The sequence below is a fragment of the Hylobates moloch genome, unplaced genomic scaffold, assembly GCF_009828535.3.
Source record: "Hylobates moloch isolate HMO894 unplaced genomic scaffold, HMol_V3 SCAFFOLD_1, whole genome shotgun sequence".
In the NCBI taxonomy this organism is placed as follows: Eukaryota; Metazoa; Chordata; class Mammalia; order Primates; family Hylobatidae; genus Hylobates; species Hylobates moloch.
Genome location: NW_026652276.1, coordinates 86,212,637 through 86,237,159, shown reverse-complemented (window position 1 = coordinate 86,237,159; position 24,523 = coordinate 86,212,637). Strand labels below are relative to the sequence as shown.

Sequence of the window (24,523 nt, the reverse complement as noted above, 5' to 3'; positions counted from 1 at the left end):
ATGCCACTTAGTCACTTGCCTCCTGACTGCTTCATGGTAGGAACAGAGGCTCACACTATGGCCTAAATTTTTTGGATTGAGTTTTACTTAATATTATCCCAATTTTATCTCAGACATTATCTCGAAATTATTTCAAAATTTATGGTTGCAGAGAGGCTGTTGAGTATAAATTGCTAATGTACTCTGCTGAATTCCATCAGCTATGTGATTTGACTGAGAACAGTACGATCCTAGCCCACTGGGGTCTGGTGAATTGCATCTGCTCAGCTAGAGTGTTCCTTGAGCTGGAATTGAAATGCATGGCCCTTTGGTTTCCAGTGTGATGCCAACACTCGGGCAATTGACTTTTGCTCTTCAGTCTCCAACAGGGGGAAAATTATGAAATAAAATGGGGATAGGCCAGGCATCCTCAAGATTCAAACCCATAAATATAAATAACTGCAATTAATCATATGCAGTCTCTCTTGCCTATTAAATCTATACTCAGCTGGGTCAATAAGCTTCACACAGCTCTTAACTTCCCGGCCTGTGGTTGGTGGGAAATGTTCTGGGTGCCTCAGCCTTTTGAGATGTGATCTAGGGTTCTTTTCCAATATGGGTCCAAAATCAGTGCAAATTATAAAGAGTTGTGGGTTGAGAAAAGTCACCTGCAAACAACCCCAGCCCAAGGGGAAATAGAAATATAAAAAAGACTTCTGTTGGCATTTAAGAGGCTCTCTTAGTTGACACTGTCTGTTCATTGTTACTAGCCTGTTAGACTGAGTGAGATGAACAGTCTTTCAAGTATGTAAGTTCAATACATATTTACATTCAAGTTTATCCCTAAAGTATTTGTTTCCCTATTATAGAATCTTGTTGACTGCAGTTGGTATTTTTGCCTGTTTTCTCATATAATTTGTTAACTCTTTCCCCCTCTTCCATTGTGTCCTTTTTTCTATACTTGCATCTACTCATTATGAACATGGCTAATGGTATCCTAATGAAAAAGCAACCCTCTCTCTCACCTGGGGGTCATTGGTGTCATTTGAATATGCCAAGGACAGCATCCTATGACTAACAGGTCCCTGGCTGTGCCTATAGGAGTAGCTGTGTTCCTGCAGGCAAGCACTAAATTATCACATTATCTCTCTCTCTCTCTCTCTCTCTTTTTTTTTTTTTAGACAGGGTCTCACTCTGTTGCCCAGGGTGGAGTGCAGTGGTGGGATCTCAGCTTGCTGTAGCCTTGACCTTACAGGCTCTACTTTTACTTTTATTACCCTAAAAGGCATCCTCTATACTGCAGCTAGGGCATTTCTTCCTTTCTTTCTGAAATATAAGTTTCATCGTATCATTGTACTGATTAAAATCCTCCACTGACTTTTTTGTTTGTTTGTTTTTGAGACAGGGTCTCACTTTGTCACCCAGGTTGGTGTGATCATGGCTCACTATAGCCTCCAACTCCTGTGCTCAAGCAATCCTCCTGCCTCAGCCTCCTGAGTGGCTGGGACTATAGGTGCATATTACCATGCCCAGCTCATTTTTTCTATTTTTTGTAGGGACAGGGTCTCACTATGTTATCCAGGCTAGTCTCAAACTCCTGACCTCAAGCGATCCTCCCACCTCAGCCTCCCCAAGTGTTGGGATTACAGGCATGAGCCACCATGTCCAGCCTATCCCAGTTATCCTCTAACCAATTATTTCATCTTTATTTTTTCCTAGTAATTCTCACGTTCAAAATACTTAATTTTTATGTTTGTTTACACATTTATTTTTGTCTCTTCCAATCCATGAGAGTAGAGGAATTCCCAGCCCCTGGAACAGTGCTGGGGGATCTGCCAGGCATTCAGTCAATCCCAGTTGAATGTATGTTACCTGAACCAATGCTCCTCTTCCTGTCTTCTTCACTTGGGTAGGTCCTTCAGGGATACTTTCCTGAGTATTTGATGGAACTCTTGCTTTGGTTATATTCTAAGAAATTACAATTTTAATCTTTCCTTTGCTAATGGTATGTTTTCAATAAGCCAGTTCTCAAGGAATTTTCGAGTTTTTTAGAAGCAGCAGATGGATTTTTTTGGTCCATTTATCTGCAAACATTTCTTTAAATCCAGGAGAGCACAGGAAAATATACTAATTGTTTCTAGCGCAGAAGCAGAGAGTGTTGCCATGTTTTCTCAAGATAATGTGGATCTGTTCAGATGAGGTAGAATTGAAATAAGAATTTTCTTTTTCTAAGGCCTAGACTCTGTGCATTGTACCTGGTTTGACATTCTTTTTTTTTTTTTTCTTGTTTGAGACGGAGTTTTGCTCTTGTTGCCCAGGCTGGAGTCCAGTGGCGTGATCTCGGCTCACTGCAACCTCCGCCTCCCAGGTTCAAGCAATTCTCCTGCCTCAGCCTCCCAAGTAGCTGATTCCAGGCATGCACCACCAAACCCGGATAAATCTTTTTTTGTTTGTATTTTTAGTAGAGATGGGGTTTCTCCATATTGGTCAGGCTGGTCTCAAACCCCCACCCTCAGGTGATCTGCCTGCTTTGGCTTCCCAAAGTGCTGGGATTGCAGGCATGAGCCACTGCACCTAGCCTGACATTCTTAACTCTATGTAAGAGGCTTGGGTAGTTTGTTTCATTCACAGCGTGTATAGCAAAATCCAGATGTTTTCTGGTAAGCTCCACTAACCTGAAACGCATAAAAGAAGGGGGTAAAAAGATCCCTGAAAAGTTAGAGCCAGAACATTGAAAACCAAGTGTTAAAAATTCTAGTAAGTAGCTTAGAGCTATTTACTTGTATTTGAAGCACAGTTAAACTAACTTGGCTCTCACTTTTCTAACCACAGTGGTAACAATGACGAGTTAATAGGTGCAGCACACCAACATGGCACATGTATACATACGTAACAAACCTGCACATTGTGCACATATACCCTAGAACTTAAAGTATTTAAAAAAAAAAGAAGAGAGCTCAAAGATAAACAGGGAAGATTATCATCAGCCTGATAGTTTGGAAGAAATAGGAAAATTGTATAAAGCAGAGAGAGGAAGAATTCATACAGGAACAGACTGGGACCTGGGACCACAAAGTAAAGGGGTTAATAGTGTTGTCACTCCTGTTATTCCTGAGGCCATCACCGTATCATAGTGTGTACATATGGATGGCTGTAAGTCATCAAAAATTGAATTCATGGTTAATATTATTTATTTAAGAAGCCAAAGTGTGACTTACATTTTTGAAATATAGTATTTTAATCCAAAAGAATACAGAATTTTTTTTTTTAACTGTATACTCCACTCAGATGTAAACTCTTGGAATGCAGGGATTTTTTTGTGTGTGTTCTCTGTTTGCTCAGTGCCTGACATATGATGGATGATCAGTAAATAATTATTGAATAAAACCATGAATGCAAGTTTTAATTATCTAACAGTGCTAAATAAATAGGACATTAAGAGAATGCCACATTTAATGCATGAGGGTTGTTTTCCCCTCTGCATCTATTGAATGAAGAAAAACCATAAAGTAATAAACTTTTAAAGTTAAAATAGCTTTGGACATTTTGAAGGCTAACTTATACATAGTTGGAGTGAGGATCGGCAAGTTCAAGTGATTTGCCTGAAATCACAGAGCAAGTTAGTGGAAGAGACAGAATTACAAGGGAGTCTTTCCTACCAGAATACCCCCTGATGATTTTCTTTTTTAATTTAGAGTTTTGGGAATACAATGTAGAGAATTATATATTTTTGGGAAAGACTATAGAGTTCTTTTTTAAAAAAATATAAATGACAGCTTTAAAAGGAATATTGAGTCGAACCCTTTATTTTCTCTATTTATGCTATTTAAATTTTAGACCTGTCACCTCTATGGTATTAGCTCTGTAATGTTGATACCCAGCATCTTATGCAGAATGACTAGACTATAGTACTTGAATGCTTCTCATGAGGATGTGTGCCAGCCCTTTTAAAGAAGAAAAGAAATATCTTTTTCTTTAGTTTGGAAAGGATGCCTCATTCAAGTGGGGAGAGTAAGATCTTATGACCAAGACCATTTTAGCCAAAATGACTGAGAGAGAAATACAGCTTTCCTCATTATTTTTGCATAGGTGAAGGAAAATGTAGTATATTTTCTTCACTTTTTTTGGAGTGGGGATGGAGCATTTAGGAAATACATTGTTTTCACTTACTTTAAATGGGAATTTTGTTAGCAGTATGAATTACTTCAATCTGTTTCTCTCCTCTGATTCTTATTTCCTTGTGAGTCAGACATTTTTACGAAGTGTAATCAGTAAGCTAAATATTCTAATACATGATTATTTTCACTACAGTACATCTCAGGTTTTCTTTTTCATATATGCATTTTGTATCTGTACTTTGGCTCTTTGTTGTAGTTCCATTTATACTTGTGGATTATTAGATGTACAGAGGAGTAAATTTTAAATGTAAATTTCAACACGTTACAGGAGGAAAAAGACTACAGGATGGAAAAAGTAGTCAGCTTTGTTTCCTAGGGATCTTCTCTCTGTCAAGGAAACAGAGTGACTGGTCTTCCCACCCCAGCGCACTTCTTGATCTCTTGTAACTCTCAGTCACCACTTATGCATTAAATATATGTGTAGTGATGTTTGTAATAGAGCTGTATTCAAATTGAGAACTTTCTTTTACAATGTATAAGTAAATTAGCTGAAGTTATTGTGCTATAACTAATTATTATTAAAAATTCAGTCATAGTTAAAAGAAATAAGCTCAGGATTTGTTAAACCATCTTCAACAGATATTTCCCCAAATACATTTCTAATGGCATATAATGCAATTTCAACAGGAAATTTTGAAAGAATTGGTACATTTTCTTTTTTTTCTTTTTGAGACAGAGTCTTGCTTTGTTGACCAGGCTGGTGTGCAGTGGCATGATCTTGGCTCACTAAAGCCTCCACATCCTGGGTTCAAGTGATTCTCCTGCCTCAGCCTCCTGAGTAGCTGGGACTACAGGCACCCATCACAACGCCTGGCTAATTTTTGTAGTTTTAGTAGAGATGGGGCTTCACCATGTTGGCCAGGCTGGTCTTGAACTCCTGACCTCAAGTGATCCACCCGCCACAGCCTCCCAAAGTGCTGGGATTACAGTCATGACCCACCGTGCCTGGCCTAGACTTTGTTTTCTTATGAAACATTTTACAGTATGTATTCAACAGCCATGATTGTCGTTACTCTGTAAGGCTTTGTTAGTTTTAATAAATTTTGAGGGAAGGCTTGATATGTTTTAATCTTAAGACAGACATTTAAAACTCTTTGATTTGCAGCTTATTTTATAGCAAGGTAAAGGACTTTTTCTTTTTCTTTTCTTTCTTTTTTTTTTTTTTAGAGACAGGATCTCATTCTGTCACCTGTGCTGGAGTGCAGTGGTGCCCTCACAGCTCACCACAGCCTTGAATTCCTGGGTTCAAACAATCCTCCCACTTCGGTCTCCTGAGTAACTGGTACTATAGGCATGTGCCATCATGCCCAGCTAATTAAAAAGATTTTTTTTGTAGAAACAGGGTCTCGCTTCCCAGGTTGGTCTTGAACTCCTGGCCTCAAGGGATCCTCCTGCCTGGGTTTCTCAAAGTCTGGGATTATAGATGTTAGCCATCCACCACTCCAGGCCTTTTTCTTGTTTTGATTACTGAAGTAGATTCTATAACAGCATGTAAAATGTAAAAGAGCATTTATGCTGCCAAAGGAATGTCAACCATTATCTTAACCCAATAAAGGGTTAGTAAAGGGGCAGAAAGACTAAAAGAAGCACAGGACTAGTATGGTCTGTTTGACTAATGAACTTCTTTTGAATGTTATCAGTGAATGTGTTTCATTGATAACATTCCTGCCTCCTCAAGGCAGATTTAAAGTTTTTCCCCCTGTTGTGCTGTCTCTTTTTCATGCTAAGTCAACCATTTCTTGTTAGTTGATTTAAATGAAAGTTTGTTTAATTCCGTACTAGGCATGTTATCTACTCAGTTCCTTAACCTGACTTGTGTTTTTACAAGGGGTTGGCATTTTTGTGAAGGAATGCTTCAAGTTTTCACTTGGGAGGGACATTTTATTTTGGGGCTCTCAGGGTTACCCTCAATTACGTATATGGTAAGCAAAGAAGGCAGAAATAGATTTTAATGGAATATTAAAGATAGGATTGTGCGACTTTAAACACAAATCCGTGAATATATCTAGAGTGATACAGAATATATATTAACTTTGATTTTAAAATGAATTTAAAATGGAATACAAATTCACTTGCATGCACTAACTATAGTTCTTTATGACTTTTATAGCAATTGTATGGAAAGCAAACATAATAGAAACTATTCTATTATGAATTAAGCTGTGGTTATTTGCATTTAATGAATATAATGAGCTTCATTGATTTCTTGTAATTCTATAGTGAACCTCATGAAATAAAGAAAAAGGGTCAAATTTGTGACTATAGTTCCAGTGTGCATTTTAGAAATGGTAGAAAGCATAAGTATGTTATATGGCAATTGCCTTGGAAATGGCATATATTTTGTAAAAAATTGGATCTTAAATAATGCATCACTACTAGAGTGCAAACATACATCCTTGTGTTCCTCTAAGGCTCCCTCCCTTTCAATGCATTTTTGTTTTAGAGGACTTTGTGAAATAAATGCTTGATTAACAGTTATGACATTATATATTAAACTTAACTCCCCCATCACACATCAGAAATCCCCATGTAATAATGTTTGCAATAAATTTTTTATAAACAGAGACTTCTAACTGGCTCACTTTAAATAGTTATTGACCTTATTTTCTCCTTCTTTGTACTTTTTACTTGCATTTTTTGAACTCTGCCCCTGAAACCAGCTCAACCCGTCTCTTAGCCAACTTCTCCTGTCAAGCTTCCAGGCTCCTGCCCTCCTTTGAGGCTGAGAAGTGGTCCTGGGCCAACCTCTTTCTCAGTCATCCATAGCTGTGGGTTTGCTTCTAAAATGATATAATTGACATAAAGGTGATCCAGGGAGACACAGAATTTTCTAGCTTTACACTATGTGAATTGGTATAAATATAGTGTTTATTTTCTTTTACTTTCTCTTCGTTTCCTGATTTTTTTTTCTAATTTTTCTTTATGGAAATACTCTTCCTCTGTTAAAATTGTTTACTTTCTCCTGGGGAGGGGTGGGCCCTTCTGGCAGTAATTGCCTGGGGAAATAAATGGATTGGAAGTGAAAGAACCTGCCCTTCTTGGAAGCGGGCTGGCCTTTTGATAGGGTGTGGAAGTCAGGGACAAAGCTAGAGTCTGGATGCCTTCCCAGCAATGTGTGAGTGTGTTGCTTTAGCTTCTTCCGCCACAGTCCAGAATTTTGTGTATTTAGAACCTGAGGATTATGTTTCACACATTTCTGTTGACTTTTACTTGGTTTTTTGATTTATCTTACGTTATCAGAATAATGCTTTTCTCAGTGACTTCGGAAAAGCCTTTTTGTTTGTTGTTTGATGTCCTGTTCAGTGTATATATTCTTTACAACTATAGGTTGTTATTGTTGTGTTTGTGTGTCTTTGCTTTTGATATAATAGAGGAAAGGCTAAAGAAGGTGACGGAAGGATAAAAGTGTCTTCTGTTTTCTTAGGACTTGATACATTCACTTCTTTCCATAGGGATTGTCTTTTGTGAAGAACTCTTGGGTCAATTTCCTGTCCAGTCTTGGCCTAAATCCTTTTTAAGAGCAACAACAACAAAAAACGAGAATTCACTTTCAGTTTACAGACTAGACCTCCTCTCTGTTTCCAGAGAACAGGCTAATGTGCCTCTTCTGTTTGATTATTTTGTTCATTAGGTCTGACAGCTTTCAAAAAGTACACTTGAGGGCTCTCTGTGCGTTTCTGTAGGAATCACATGTGTAAGATACAGGTGTGTAAGTCCTTCTCTGCTCGGCTGGGGGAATGCGTTTGCAGGCAGAGTACTAATCATGATCCCCACAGTAAAGTAAAACTTGGGGAAAGAGTAGTACATGGTATGCTTTGATTGTTACTTGTCTGAGTAAGCACTTTATCAGCATATGTTTGGTGTGTCTGAACTATGAGATACCTCCTTCAAGGGAATTGTACAAAACATTTGTTATCACATTAATTGGAATAATTAAAGGTTTGCTTGCTAAAACACATCTAGTTCAAGCCACCCAGAGATCTTGACTTTTGTAGTTAAAAGGGTGCTGCTGGGAGGGAAGACGCTTTTGAGCTCACTCCTTCTGTTTTACTGTGGACTTGCTGTCAAGCTATCCATGATTACAGACGCTTTTGCTAGGACCTTCTCCGATGAGGTTCTATACGCTTATTTTGTAAGACTCATGCACTTTTCTTCAATAAGTCACTGGATTTGTATGCGAGAGTGAGGCCTGGCCCTCTGAGTTGTGCCTTCCATGGGTGTGACCGTGTGACACAACTCAAAATAGTTGAAGGAGTGGGTTTTGCATGCACAGCTACAGAAGCAGGTGACTGCACAGATGAAGTGTAAGGAGCATTTGCTACCTTTGGACCACAAAAGGCTTAGGTAAAGGGCTTAGTAATTAAAGGGCCACCTCTAGGTTACATCTTGGGGTTTTTATTTAATGTTTGAAATGCCTTGTACATCTGGATTTCTCAGTGTAGGTGATTGGAAGAGCATGGAAGGCTTTTATTTATTTTTAATTTCTTTTTTCTTTTTAACTTTTCTGGGTACATAGTATGTATACATATTTTTGGGTACATGAAATAATTTGCTACAGGCATGCAATGTGTACCAGTAATATCAGGGTAAGTGGGGTATCCATTACCTTAAGCATTTCTTATTTCTTTGTGTTATGAACATTCCAATTACACTCTCTTCGTTATTTTAAAATGTACAATAAGTTATTGTTGACTGCAGTCACCTGTTCTATCAAATACTAGTCCTTATTCATTCTAACTATGTTTTTATACTCATTAACCATCCCCATCCCAACCTCACTACCATCTCCAACCTTTGGTAGCCATCCTTCTACTCTCTGACTCTCTGTCTCCATGAGTTCATTTGTTTTTATTTTTAGCTTCCACAAATGAGTGAGAATATGCAAAATTTGTCTTTCTGTGCCTTACTTATTTCACTTAACATGATGTCCTCCAGTTTTACCTGTGTTGTTGCAAATGAAACAATCTCATTCTTTTCTTTTTTGAGACGGAGTCTCACTCTGTCACCCAGGCTGGAGTGCAGTGGCGTGATCTCAGCTCACTGCAACCTCCACCTCCCAGGTTCACGTGATTTTCCTGCTGTCTCAGCCTCCTGAGTAGCTGGGATTACAGGCGCCCACCACCACGCCTGGCTAATTTTTTTTGTATTTTTAGTAGAGATGGAGTTTCACCATGTTGGCCAGGCTGGTTTCGAACTTCTGACCTCAAGTGATCTGCCCACCTTGGCATCCCAAAGTGCTAGGATTACAGGCGTGAGCCACTGTGCCCGGCCTGATCTCATTCTTTTTTATGGCTGAATACTACTTCATTGTGTATATGTACCACATTTTTGTTATTCATTTGTCTGTTGATGGACACTTAGGTTGATTGAAAATCTTGGCTATTGTGACTAGTGCTGCAATAAACATGGGAGTGCAATATGGGATGCCTTTATATCTTGCTGGAGAATACATGCCCTGAGGACAGCAAGGCTGGTTGTTGAAATTACTCTTCTGTAATTGATCTTTGAGCTGTACTCTCCGCCCCTCCACTGGTCATGCTTGTAAGGGATGGAGAGAAATATGCTTACTTCTATGCTGGCATAAGAATCAAAACCCTGAGAAGTTCTAAACTAATGGAGAGCATGGGGATTAGAAAGGTAATTGAGGTTTCTATATAAGAAACCAGAAAGATAGGAGAGTTTTTGTAAACATAAAGGTGTTACAGGAAAGGGGTCCCCATCCAGATGCCTAGAGAGGGTTTTTGGATCTCACGCAAGAAAGAGTTAAGGGTGAGTCCATAAAGTGAAAGTGAAGGAATAAAAGAATGACTACTCCATAGACACAGGGCTGCTGGTTGCCTATTTTTATGGTTCTTTCTTGATAATATGCTAAACAAGGGGTGGCTTATTTTACCCAGCTCCTATTCAAGGTGGAGTTCCTCTGGTTCACACGCCTCTGACAAAGGGACCCAGGGCTTATTCCACAGAGGAGTGATAAATGTATTTGCATGGAATCTTTTTTTCAACATTTGAATTTTTTTTTTTTTTTTTTTTTTTTTTAAGACAGGGTTTTGCTCTGTCGCCCAGGCTGGAGTGCAGTGGTATGATCATGGCTCACTGAAGCCTTGAACTCCTGGACACATATGATTCCTCCCACCTTGGCCTCTTGAATAGCTGAAACTAGAGGTATGCACCACCATGCCCAGCTAATTTTTAATTTTTTTTTTTAATAGAGATGGAGTCTTGCTTTGTTGTCCAAGCTAGTTTTGAACTCCTGATATCAAACAATGCTCCTGCCTTGGCCTCCCAAATTGCTGGGATTACAGGTATAAGCCACTGGCCCAGCCCATTTGCATGATTCTTACTTGTGCTAAGTTTGTGTTTTGATAAGTAAGTCTTCTGGAAGAGAGAAGATAAGACAAGAAGATGAGGAGGAGAGTGAGTACTTTTTAAAGAGATTTCAGAGGCCAGGAAGTGCGATGTGGTTCTGGAATAAATTTGCTTGTGCATAGTTGCCTTGCCCATGAATGGGAGGAGGCAGAAGTGGTGGGTGCACTCAGGGACTTACATGAAATAGGATGTGAGGCGTTGTTCTTTGTTAAAAGTCACTGTCTATAATGGGAGCCATACAAAGACATCTAAGAATTGAGCTGAGCCAGGTAGGTTGCAGCAGTCAGGTACAAACAAAGGTCAGCAAACTTTGAGAAGTGGCAAATTTAGTTTTTGTTTGCTGGCAGTAAGTACATTTTATTGTGTAGCAATTACATCTGTCAGTTTTAGGCAAAAGTTTCCCAAATACCTATTACTCTTGGGAGTTTTAGACCCAAGTATGTATCTGTGCTGTTTTCTGTGAGTAGATGTTCCGTCAAGATCTCAAATTTTCTTAGTTGCAAGCTGAGCTTCTCTTCTTCCTTAAGCCTGCTTCTCTTTCTAGATCTTAATATCGAAATGTTGGGGCCATTTTCCAGCTGCCCGAACTAAAACCTCTTACTGTGTTCAGTCTCTTCCTGCTGCCTCCTGTAATTGGTTGTCAGGTCTTGTCATGCTCTCTAATTGAGTGCTGTCCTTAGAGAGTTGTGCAAAACATCAGTCTCTAGATTTGCACTCTTTAATGTTGCCTTAAACCAGGCTCTTCTCTCACACGGGATCTATTGCATTGCCCTCTAATTGGTCTCTCTGCCTTTGTAAGCTTCAACACAAAAATCTACTTGAATAGTCTTTACAGAATGTTAGACAAAACATCTTACTTCCTTAATCTACAGCCTCTACTCCCCATTGCCAACAGGATATCATAGAAATATCTTACTTCACGTGTACACAGTCTTCCTCTCTCTTCCCCCTGGACTTCTTTTTAAACCCCATTTCTAGCTGCACATCATCTCCAGCCAAATGAGATAACTATTTGTATGCCTAGAACATACCGTGATGCTCCCCTTTCTCCTCCAGTTGTCTTTCTCTATAACGTTCCCTACTCACTCCCCTCCAAATTCTTTTTTTCCCCTTCAAGACCCTTCTCCAAAATCCTCTCTTCACTGAAGCCTTCTTTAATTCTTTTAGTCAGAGTCAATTTCTTGCAACATTAAAATGATATAGCACCTTGCTTTTTTTTTTCTATCAGACTATTTATAACACTCAGTATAGCACAACTAGTTATAAGACAGAGTTCAGAGTTACAAGACACACTTTGATATTTAATCCTACAAATAGATTAATTGCTTGTGGGCAGTTAGTTGATAAACTCACAGATATATTTAGTTGAGCACCATTTGTTTAGGTTTTGCCAACTTAGCTGGTGTTTTCCTTGCAAGAATTAGAGCTAGCTCTGGTCTATGTCAATGCAGCAGCCAGTCCTGAGTCAGCATATATGTGATTTAATTAAAAGGCTATAAAACATGGATTTGAAGCTATGATAAATAAGCTAATTCTATTTTTTAATATTTTTTCCCCTCTGGTTTCCTTGAACATTTATTGCAGAAGTTAGTAAAGATTTGTGTATATTTTTGGTCCCCTTCTTTGCTAGTTTTCTAGTAAAACTGTTACTTAGAAGGAAATAATCTTTTTTTTTCTTTTGTAATCATTGTGAAAACGTTTCTCCTTACAGTGGTAGATGGGTACATGTTGTCCACAGCATATGGTTTATATAGTTCTAAATTTCATTCTTTCAGCATTAAAACAAAGTTCTTTTTTAAATTTTTTATTTTTTGAGACAGGGTCTTACTCTGTCACCCAGACTGGAGTGCAGTGGCTCAATCTTGGCTCACTGCAGTCTCTGCCTCCCAGGCTCAAGGGATTCTCTTGCCTCAGGCTCCCGAGTAGCTAGGATTACAGGTGCATGCCACTACCGCCTGGCTAATTTTTGTATTTTTAGTAGAGACAAGGTTTCAGCATGTTGGCCAGGCTGGTCTTGAACTCCTGACCTCAAATGATCCACCCACCTCGGCCTCCCAAAGTGCTGGGATTACAGACGTGAGCCACTGTGCCCGGCCCTAAAACAAAGTTCTTACATTACCTGGCAGAAGATTGCTAGTAGATACTTTGCTAGAGACTTCTTCATTGCCTTGGAGATTAACCCAAATGCCAAGGGCCTGAACATTTGGATGATTGTTTGAGAATAGGGCCTTCTTTTGGGAGCGACAACAAAATATGGTATAGCTTTTGGGGAGAAGTTGCCTTTTGAGACCAAAGGCAGGACAGAACCACCCAGGGCTCAAGAACATAAACTCAGTCTTGTTTTCTCACTTAGTAGGCAGTGACTTTGGGGAAATCCTCCATTTCCTCTGAGCTACCACTGCCCCTTTTATGAAATTAGATGTTGTGAGGGTGAAATGAGCTGATGTTTATAAAGAATTAAAAGCACAGTACCTGTTACCTGGCAGTGATTGTTATTGTAACATTCATAACAATAACAACAATCATGATGATAATCTTAGCACAGTCAAGTGAAACTGACTGATTCTTGCCTTTGTTTTTGAGTTAGCCAGATGACTATACAGAAGGATTTGATCACAGTAGAAATAATGAGCCCCCAAGCATACATTATTTTTTGAAATTATTGAAAAAGGAAAACTCTTTACTGATTATAGTTGATATTATTGCTAACTCTGCAAGATGACATGAGAATGTAGTTTTTTGATAGTATTAGTGGCTCATTGGGAAAATGCATGAACATATCCTCCTTCGCAAGTTTTGGTCTCTGACAAATCAAATTAAAACAATACTGTCAGGTAGGCAGGGAACACAGGGACCCACACATTTGGAAATACTAGCTTCAAACTTAACTGGCTGAATGAACAACTCTGAGAATGAAACATTTTCATTGACTGTGTTGTATATAACATCCCTGAGTTGGCCATGTTGATGTGTGGTATCCTTTGTGAGGTCAACAATGACATTATCAACAAGACAGAAGCAGTGATAAGTCAATCAGTCACAACACTCATATCCTAGGGACCACCACACTGCTATGAGTCAGGCATGTGGATTGTTTAAGGTAAACAGCAAATAGAACTAGGACTTTATTCTCTGTCTCCAGTTGTCAGAGGAACCCAGTTAGCCTTCAGATGGCATGCTATCTCTTGGCTGCTAGGGCTTCCATTGTTGTGTGATAGACACCCATGTGAACATTTGCAACAGTACATCAATTGGTGATAGTGAGCTATGACAAATGGGTACCTGCTAAGTTAGGGTTTTTACTATCCCGGCAACCTAGGATATAAGGTTTTGCCTAGGGTTGACTGAATGATGAATGGTGGCCCCTAACCAGCATACACCCACTATCCTGCATAATTTGGGAAAGAGAAGATGGTTGATATAGCAAAGGGACAGTAAAGAAGAGACCTCTAGCAGCAGAGTACATATGCTTGTGAAATATTTTCCTGGTTAGAATCTTTAAAAATTATTTTTAGAGACAGGGTCTTGTTCTGTCTCCCAGGCTGGAATGCAGTGGCACAATTGCAGCTCACTGCAAGCTCAAACTCCTGGGCTCTAATCCTGGGAAGAATCTTAATTAAAAAGATAAAGTTTAGAATTTAGGAATTTGTCAGGAAGAATGAGATCAGAAGAAAAAAATTTTTAAAATGCCACCACATATCAGTATATAATTTATAGTATCCTAAAATGAGTTTTCTATAGAATCATAGTTATCAACTATATTGCAATTCTTTATTTAGGATAGTATGATAATAGATACAGTTTATTCAGTATGGACCCAAATATTTAACTGTATCATAATTTATGTTGAGATACTGTTTTTTTAGTATCCTAAGTTGAAACTACCTTCATAATAAATTGTTTTCTTGAGTTGTGAGGTATCAGTAGAATGTAATGTGTGTTGTCCAGACAGGCCAGTGCTCCACCCCTACAAGGAAATAGGGTAGTGGCTTCCCTGTTTCCCTGCTTTTGTGAATGTAAAGTCTTAGGCAGGTCAAATTACTCAACTCTAGAATTTTTTTTAGTTGATCACACAGGATTATCTTTTTACGTTTAACAGTGAAAGCGGACAAAAGGATTTTTGGTGGAATTTTCATTTTTTTGCAATCTTCTTAGTTTCTGAAAAAGTTAAAGAATAATTTTTAAGTCCTCATCAAAACTTTAGAAAATTCCATTATCAGTCCAGTAGTGGAAAACAAGTGAGAGGAAAGAAAGTTAAGAGCTAACACAATGCAGAACTTGAGAAATATTCAGTGGAGCCGAGTGCGGGGTGGCTCATGTTTGTAATCCTAGCACTTTGGGAAGCCAAGGTAGGAGATTGCTTGAGTCCAGTTTGGGCAACATAGCAAGACCTTGTCTCTACAGAAAAAAAAAAAAAAAAAAATAGCCATGCATGGCGGCACGCACTTGGTAGTATCAGCTACTTGGGAGAATCACTCGCCTAGGAGTTTGATTTTATAGTTTGCTATGATTGAGCCACTGCACTCTGGCCTGGGTGACAGCGCCAGACTCTGTCTCTACAAAAAGAGAGAAAGAAAAAAATATAAATACAGAGAGCACAAATATACAGTGAGTGCTTGATCTGGAGGGTTTTGTCTTAAAATTTTGGTGTCATGCAACTCTGGCTAGAAGAAAACTTTTTTTGTTAAGTTCCCCTAATGAAAGGAATTACAGCAGGTTAAATGGGTCAGTTTGTGAAAGCATTAAGGCATAATACCTCTGACTTCTTACCTGTAAAGTATACTCTTTTTTCTTGAGACGGAGTCTAGCTCTGTCACCCAGGTTGGAGTGCAGTGGCGTGATCTCGGCTCACTGCAACCTCTGCCTCCTGGGTTCAGGTGATTCTCCTGCCTCAGTCTCCTGAGTAGCTGGGATTACCGGCGTCCACCACCACGGCCTCCCAAAGTGCTGGGATTACAAGTGTGAGCCATCGTGCTCAGCCGACTCTTTCAATAATAGAAATATAACACTGCTGGCTTTTGGCTGTAGTGAAAACTTCATTAGAAAGGGAAAAACTTGGGAAGGGAGTCTTACCACAATTTGAATTAAACACTTGCCAAAGAACCTGAAGCAAGCTGATGTTTATTGTCTTGTTGAGTGACCCAAGACTTCTTTCTGCTGGTTCTCCTTGAGGAGAGGATTAGGTATGGAACAAATTTACAAGTATGGCATGCAGTTTTGTTAAATACCCAATAACATTTCTTTTCACAGTTCTCTTGACTTTATACTGTTTAAATATCCTCAGTTTTCTCTTAATTTGCTTTTCTTTCTTTAATTCCTGTCGAACCAGAAAGTAACTTTTATGTAATCAATTCCCTTGTCCAGAATTTTTTGGCTATTTATTTTGAGTTGCAGTATACACATTGGTTTGTTAGTAATTTCCTTATTTTATGTTTTCTTTTCTAGTTTAACATGGTTTCATAATCTACACAGTGTCTTTTTATTATTGGGATGGTTATGCGATAACCATCCCAATTAACTTCTTTTTGTTTCTTATTTTTCTTTGTAGGCTAAGAAATGGCATTTCAAAAGGCAGTGAAAGGGACGATTCTTGTTGGAGGAGGTGCTCTTGCAACTGTTTTAGGACTTTCTCAGTTTGCTCATTACAGAAGGAAACAAGTAAGTAACTGTACTTGTGTTGATTACAGTATGCAACTTAAATCTGCTAAAGAGCTGTCTATGGGGAATGTGTGCACTAACGGTTTTGTTTAGAAATTACTTGTGACGTTTCTCAGTTTGATCTGAAAGATACTAATTTAGAACAGTGCCTTAATGATCCTGGAGAACTGTGTGTATCTCCTTTTTTAAAAAGTGAATTTCTTTTTCAGGAAGCATTATTTAGCCTGTGTTTTGGCTCTTTGGTTTTTAAAAGACTGCTTCATTTATGAGTGCCAGGGTTTCTTCATTTAGACTTTCCTTGTCTAATTCATCGAAATGTCTGGATACCTTCTATGTTCCTGCCAAAAGTTTGTCTTATTAGAAGGCAGGCAGCTGAGAAAGGAAATGGAAAAGAAAAGGCTCAACTGAATCCTGGTTTTATTTCTTCAAGGTTTAGTTACTTATGAAGTATTACTTTGTATTAGGTAAAAGTTTAAATGAAGGAAAGCCAGGAAAATGAGATTGGTAAGAAGTTTCCAAATATTATAAAGTGTTCAGTTTCTTTTCTTTTTTTTTTTCTTTACCTTACAACTGTGACTTCCCATAGTTCAAATTGATTCCAGGAAATAATTTTGCTGAATGGCTTTGTTCTTTTCAGGCTTGAAATGCTGGCAACCACCTTAGTAGTTAGTATCAGTCTCTTGTTCCTCCGTCCCATGTCATTAGGACATTTTGTGATACTAGCTGTGTAGTGCATTTCTTTCTCAAAGATGAAGGTGAAGGAATTTGGCAAACAATTTCTAACTGAGTGATTCATTTTTCACATTTTTGTGGCTGCCTTTAAGCCATGGTTTGTCTTATACTTCTTGTTTCTGTTTCTTTGTGCTACAAGGTGGTGGACCAGGTTCATTGCTTGCAACCCCATATCCTGAATGAGGATCACTTTAAAAACACATTATTATGGCCAGGTTCACTGACTCAAACCTGTAATCCCAGCACTTTGGGAGGCTAGGGCAGGCAAATCCCTTGAGCCCAGAAGTTTGAGACCAGCCTGGACAATATGGTGAAACCCTATCTCTACAAAAAAATACAAAAATTAGCCAGGCATGATGGTGTACACCTGTAGTCCCAGCTACTCTGGAGGCTGAGGTTGGAGGATTGCTTGAGCCTGGAAGGTGGAGGCTGTAGTGAGCTGAGATCGTGCCACTGGACTTCAGCCTGGGTGACAAAGTGAGACCCTGTCTCAATCAATCAATAAAATATATAAATAAAAACACATATTAGGAAGAATTAGTATGCTGGCCTATCATTAAAAAACCCAACAAGCCAATTTTTATGTGATTCCTGCTAAAGATGGGTGATATCGAATAGTCTTTTGATCAGTAATAGTCTTTTGATTAGTGTTAGTCTTTTTCTGCCTTCTGAACTGTGAGGACATCACTCTCAATGCATGTATGTTGCAGTTTTTATTTTTTTAATTGACACATAATCATTATACATATTGATTGGGTTCATAGTGGAGTTTTGATACGTACAATGGTATTATTAATTCACTGACTTGGTATTGAAACTCTTCCTCATCCGTTGATCATGCTTTTCTTTTAAAAGATTGCCTTCGTTCCTTAAAAGCAAGTGTGAAAACATGTGGCTTCTGCTGAGGCTATTTCAGAAGTGCACTTCTGTTTGGGACATGGGCATTAAGGGATTAGATTACTTCTGCCATCTTTACTGGTGCTATCTGAAACGATACTGAAAAATGCCAATGCCAAAGGTCACGATATCTAATATGATGAGTTGTTGCTAAATTTATATGTGGTTTATATCTTTTAACCACAGTAAGCATGTTCTACTTCAGAGTTTATAGCTTAAATTTGTACCTAGGTAACACTGTTCTATCCCTTTTTGTGGTTTGATTTCTCTCTAATAATTGATCTTAAAGAATAGAATAAACAGAAGAGACTCTGGCCCCAAGCAGTCAAGTTATAGGTGGATTTTATTCAGTAAAATCAAGGCAAAGTAAAGACCTATTGATTCCTGGGACATTTTGTCATTTTATCTTTCCTAAGTTAGACATCCTGACCACCCTAATAGCCAAATGAAATGGATAGCAGCAGCTTGAAGTCATTTATAATTTTAACCTGACAAGTTCTGTTGAAAAAAATTACTACAGGCATATGCAATCAATGAGTTGCATAAGAAATCCAACTATGTGCATTTCTTTTCTGGTGATTCCTGTCCCTTTAAGATACTGCCATTAGCATGTATTTGGGGGGTAGCAGATGTGATGTAGCCGTAGGGACTGGCAAAAAAATAATAATAATAAAAAATAAAAGCAAGAATGAGAAGAGGAAACAACCTATTCCAGACATTGACATAAAATGACCACAGGCCTCCATTAACTCAGCTGTCCTCTCTCAGAAAATATCTGCCAATCAGAGCCATTCTAGGGGGGGAGTTTTCTTGACTTCAGTAGTCAAAAAAAATCTGCCCTTTGAGATACATTAATTGGCTGCGCTTTTGTTTGTAGAAGCTGGGGCCTTAAATGTGACTAGGTATGCTCCATTTTTCTGCAGAATGATGCTTAAAGTATTGGCTTGTTACAGGTATATTTACCTACTGTATTTTTGTATTTTTTCTAGTTTCCTAAGAAGATTCCAATTGATAAACTGCCTTTTATTAAGAATAAGTTAGTTTTGAAACCCCAAGTTCCTGATGTCCTAGAGAGCCACCTATTGACTTTGGTTCTGGCACATTTTGCTGTGTTCTTGCATGCTCTGTCTTCCTGGCCCCTGGCTTGTGCCATTTGATACTCCCAGGACAAAGCTTCTTCCCTGAAATACAAGAAGGGGCTATATTCTAAATACAAATGGATTGAATATAAAAGTTGGTACATTGTTAGAACATGTTTGGTGATAAGATAGTACTATGAGTGTTTAGGTGCCAGGTCAGCTCCTGAAAACCTTTGAGTCAATTCTATAGTTAAATTACCTTATATTTGTAAAGAAAGCAATTGTATATTCTTTAAAAATTAATTAAACATAAGACAGATTGAAATTGAATAAGACGTGGTTTCACTTACCTTTAATGCAGTTGCTTGAATCAGAGCCATTGTAAGTGGGAGAATAGAGGCCTCCATGGAGACTGGTGTTTCTGGGAGCAGGTTAGGGGTTAGAGGTGGTAGCAATGATGCTTTTGTCTCACCCTACTTCATGGTGTGGCTTTTCTTCATACAAGCATATTATTAACAATGCTATTACTTAGGTTTATCAATGATGAATAGTGCCCACTGTTGAGCCAAGTGAACTCTAGAGGTTTATTATTTTTATTTTCTAAGGGAAACAGGTCAGATTTAGAAGAGATAGAGGAATGCGAGGGTTGTTATAGCCTAAGGAGAGGGCAATTATTATTATTATTATTATTCTTTTGGAGCTAGGCAGCCTAAATCTTCAATTCCAATCAAGGAAGTTGATGAGGAAAGGAGATGAAGGTTGGCTGACTTCTTTTGCTTGTGTCCACCTGCAGGGAAGAAGGTTTGTGGCCACAGATAACGTCCACCTTCCAGGCCTTCCTCAGTTAAGCATCTGAGGGGTTTTAGCATGGTCTTAAGGTGGCTTCCTCTTCATTTTCTTGTCCCCTTTTCTTTATTTTCCACCCATAAGCAGGTGACAAAATTTCCACAAAGGGAGCTTGAGTTTTCTTCTCCCCAGACCAGCTGTATGCCAAGGAACGAGAGTCTTAGAACTGCGATATAAGCATTTTACCACTCAAAGAAACCAACCCCACTGGGAATGGAGCAAGCAGGCACTCTGTGGTGGTGTAGCGATTTTTTAGATCAAGTTGATTGTGATTCACTATTTAGCATAGGTTGGTTTAATAATACACTTTTAGTTGGATGAAACTTTGAGGTCATCTTATCCAGTCTAAGGTCTAGTGAAAGGAAGTAGCACTTCGTAGAGGAGTCTCCTTTTTCTAATTCCAGGCTGGTGGGAGAATGGAGTAGATGAAGAGGGAAATTTAAATTAGGAAAAGGGGTCATGGGATACTTTTAGAACAAGCAAACCTTTTTGAGCAACAGAAGTAGAGAGCATTAAAGTCAGGGATCCATGAGGAGTCCTCAGGAAGATGGGAAGGTTGGGATGGGAGTGGCCAGGGAGAATGAAACAAGAATAGAGTGGGAAGGAGTACAGGGATTTCACACAGGGCTACCCTAGTCTTTTTTCTTTTCATTATAGCCCAACGGCACTGTTTAACACTTTTTTTTAAAAGTTAACATTTATTTCATACCTTCTAGGTCCTAACTGGAAAAATTGATGTGATGATGTGGGCTTTTCTTTAACCCCAGTGATGTGGTTGATATGACAAGAATCTATTCGGGTCAGAAGAGTGGTCTTTCTCACATAACACATTCTAGGTTTGTTCGTTCCATGACCTGGTCTGAAGGTGTGGAGGCTTTGTGAGCCGAGGTAAAACTTGAGAACCACTGAGAGCTTTCTCAAAGCCCGGATGTGAAAATTTTTTTCCCCGCGCACCATAAATAGGCAAGGAGTGGGCTTCAGAATATGGAAATCAAGATCTCTCTCTCTCTTTTTTTTTTTTTTCCTGAGATGGAGTTTCACTCTTCTTGCCCAGGCTGGAGTGCAGGGGCATGATCTCAGCTCATTGCAACCTCTGCCTCCTGGGTTCGAGCGATTCTCCTGCCTCAGCCTCCCAAGTAGCTGGGATTACAAGCACCCTGATTCTAAGAAGATCATTCCTCCCAAGGTCTCTTTTTAATGGGAGGAATGATCTTCTTAGAATCAGGGAAGTAAGAAATTCTCATTGATTGGTGTGCCATTCATAAGCAACAGAATAAAAAGGCCAAGAGTGTGATCTTTAGAGCAGTCTCTGCAGACTGCCTAGCTGTACTTTTCTTTTTTGAGGTATGTTTCCTTACCTTTATTTATTTACGTATTTATCCCTTTATTTTTGTTTGACATGTTATAATTGTACATATTTATGGAATGCAGAATGATATCTCTGTGCATGTATACAACATGTAACGATCAAATCAGGGTAATTAGCATATCCATCACCTCAAACATTGATCATTTCTTTGTGTTGTGAACATTAAAAATCCTCTCTTCTAGCTTTTTGAAAATATACACTAAATTATTGTTAACCATATTCAGCATATAGTGTTACAAAGCCCTAGAACTTATTCCATCTGGCTGTAACTTTGTGTGTATTAACCAACCTCTCCCTGTCTTCCCCCTCCCCTCCTCTTTCCAGCTTTTAATACCAACAGTTCCACTCTCTATTTCTATGAGCTCAGTTTATTTTAGCTCCTAGATATGAGTCAGAACATGAAGTATTTATCTTTCTGTGCCTGACTTATTTCACTTAACATAATGTCCTCCAGGCTCATCTGTGTTGTTGCAAATGACAGGATTTCATTCTTTTTCTTTTTCTTTTTTTTTTTAAATAGAGATAGGGTCTCGCCATGTTGCTCAGGCTGGTCTTGAACTCCTGAGCTCAAGCTCACCCACCTTGGCCTCCCAAAGTGCTGGGATCACAGACGTGAGTCATTGTGTCTGGCCTATTTCGTTCTTTTTAATAACTGAATAGTATTCCATCGTGTATACATATACCACATTTTCTTTATCCAGTCATCTGTTGATGGACATTTAGTTGATTCCATATCTTGGCTATCGTGAACAGCTAGTTCTATATCTTAATAGCTGAGTGACTGTAGGTGATTTTCTTAAATTCTGTCAGCCTCATTTTCTCCCTTCTATAAAACAGGGATAACAGTGGTACTTCCTGCACAGGTTTATTAAAAAGCAGTGAAGCCTGGGAGAGTTCCTGGAACATAGGAAGCTTGCAAAAAGTGTTACCTCTTATGAGATTCCCAAGAGATATGAATATAAAGTGCGATTGTAGTCAGCAAACAAGTTGCTCTTGTCACTAGAGACCTTGAATTCACAGACACTTTGTTAAAACTTTTGGGATTAGTAGCAAATGGTATATCCTTCATTTTAGGTTATAGGAGAAATGGCTCAAAGACAGGGGTACCAACACTCTTCTGTTTTCCTTTCTGCTTGCTTCCTGATCTGAGGATGAGCAAGAATATCAACCCCAATTGTTGACTTAACCTCTCTAACTGTTATAATAAGTTCCTTGAATTTCCCACTGTTTCTTTCTTTTTTTCTATGTAGGCTTATGTGAATTATGGCATACTTGATTTATATAACTGATATGTTGCTAAAAAGTTAACAAGAATATAGTCCCTTTGATAAATTAATATCAATGCCATTTATTGAAATTCTGTGGTGAAACATTCTTTAAAAACAGGCAATATTAGGGAAAAAACCTCTAATTTTTTGGGGGGGAATAAATCTGAATTTTTATGTATCATTGTAGCTTGAAATGGAATGCAATTAAACTAATTTCTTCTTTGCCAAAGTCAGTGATGTTCAAGCATGTTGATATTGTAATAGGTGTTGATGACAGGATCTTCATGATTTGCAAAATAACCTCTCACTTTGTAAGAGACATCAATTCTCTGTGCTTGGGCGTGGCTTAGGAAATACTATAGTTCACTTTGTTATATGTGTTAATTAAGGGAATATTAAAAAAAAAAACCCTGATAACAGTGACGTGTTAGGTGAGTTGAAATACAGGTAAGCCTATACTACCTTTGTTAGTGTCAGCAAAACCCAGGAGGAAAAATATTTATGCTAATGAGAGGCAAAGTGATGCATGGGTAATTAAAATCAGCAGGAATTTTGAGAACATTGTTTTAACTTGTAATTTCAGTCTCTCCCTCGCCATACCTTATTTGTAAGAGTTCTAACAAAGTAGTACTTTTTGATTAGTAGTACCAATGACTCAGAAGTTTTAAAGTCAGTAGCAAAAGATAAGATTGGACAAGAAGCAAAAAACAACAACAATAACAAAAAAACAAAAATAACAAAAAAGAATGAACAACTCTAGTCAAAATAAGATCTACTTTAGGATTTATTTGAATAGACCCCAAATAAAGCAAAATTTAGCTTCCTGAATGTGTCTGTTATATGAGTGTGGCTGGGTTTTGGTGAACCTGTTGTTGTGTGTGTAGGTTATAAAAAATTTCAGAATTCCAATTTCTTCATAAAGATAATGTAACTTTACTCACAGGCTTTTTTCTCTGCCAAGCACTAAGTCAATACATACAAATCAGTGATCACAGTACCTGGCACATAGCAGGTCTTCAGTATCTGCTTTACTTCTTTCCCTTCCCCTGAGGTAGGATATGAACATTTGAAATAGACCTAGCCTTGTCAGGCATAATAAGAAAGATATAACATCAGAGTTTTAAAAAAATAGCTGAACTTTTGGTTGGCACACTTTTGCTTATATTGGTGACTAAACAGATAAACAGGTAGAGAAACTTGAAGTTCAAGTGAGTATTGGTTGAAGAGAAATCAAAATCATAAGCATAGTATCTAAGATATGATGTCAGTTAGGAAACAATTTAATCTTGTGGCATCTGCAGGAAAAAAAGAAAATAAAGAAACAATTTAAATTATAAAAATTCCACTTAAGCATTGCTTTTCAGCAGTTTCTTTGTTTGAATATAACAATTTGTTTATCTTTTGAACACCTTAACATTTTCGATCATTTAACCTCAATTAGAAACATTCTTCAGGTTCTTGAACTAAGGAGGATCTGTGGGTTTGAAATCAGTGTAACTCTTCCTGAGCATTGATGTAGCTGTAGCTGAAACTATCACATGACACATTTGCTTGCTTTTTTTTTTTTTTTTTTTTTTATCAGATTGCTTTTAACTTTGTAAGTCAATTCAGGCTACTAGACTTTCTTGTTCTCCCTGAGTAAACAATATTCTATCTGCAGAGGCATTTTGCATAGGTTTGTAAGCAATCTTTCCACCCCCCTCCACCCCTAACTTTTTTTTTTGAGACAGTGTCTCACTCACCCAGGCTGGAGTGCAGTGGCGCGATCTCGGCTCACTGCAGCCTCCACCTCCCAGGTTCAAGCAATTCTTCCTGCCTCAGCCCCCCAACTAGCTGGGATTACAGTCGCCCGCCACCATGGCCAGCTAATTTTTGTAATTTTTAGTAGAGACGGGGTTTCGCCATGTTGGCCAGGCTGGTCTTGAACGCCTGACCTAGGGTGATCCACCCGCCTTGGCCTGCCAAAGAGCTGGGATTACAGGCATGAGCCCAGTCCCAATCTTTCTCTTTAAAAAAAACCTTAGGAAGTGCTATAAAACGAATGTTCCTAAATAGTCTTTATTATTGTTTTTTTCCTGTACCTGTTGATGGCAGAATAATGTTGCTTTTTAAAAATTCTTTCCTTGATGGCCAGGTGTGGTGGCTCAT

General features: G+C 38.5%; 1 protein-coding gene across 6 annotated transcripts in view; it reads left to right on the top strand.

Moving 5' to 3' along the window:
- Positions 1-24,523, top strand: part of GPD2 (glycerol-3-phosphate dehydrogenase 2) — a 165,790-nt gene that overhangs the window by 41,069 nt on the left and 100,198 nt on the right. For 3 of the 6 annotated variants that reach the window (XM_058441852.1, XM_032755668.2, XM_032755667.2), the window contains exon 2: positions 16,075-16,184. The exons of 1 other annotated variant lie outside the window; for it this stretch is intronic. In XM_058441852.1, the coding sequence (XP_058297835.1) occupies positions 16,083-16,184 (102 nt within the window). In that variant the 5' untranslated portion in view covers positions 16,075-16,082. Of the gene's footprint in view, positions 1-10,187; positions 10,323-16,074; positions 16,185-24,523 lie in introns of those variants that run through there. 2 more of the 6 variants (XM_032755669.2, XM_032755670.2) reach the window with 2 other exon arrangements.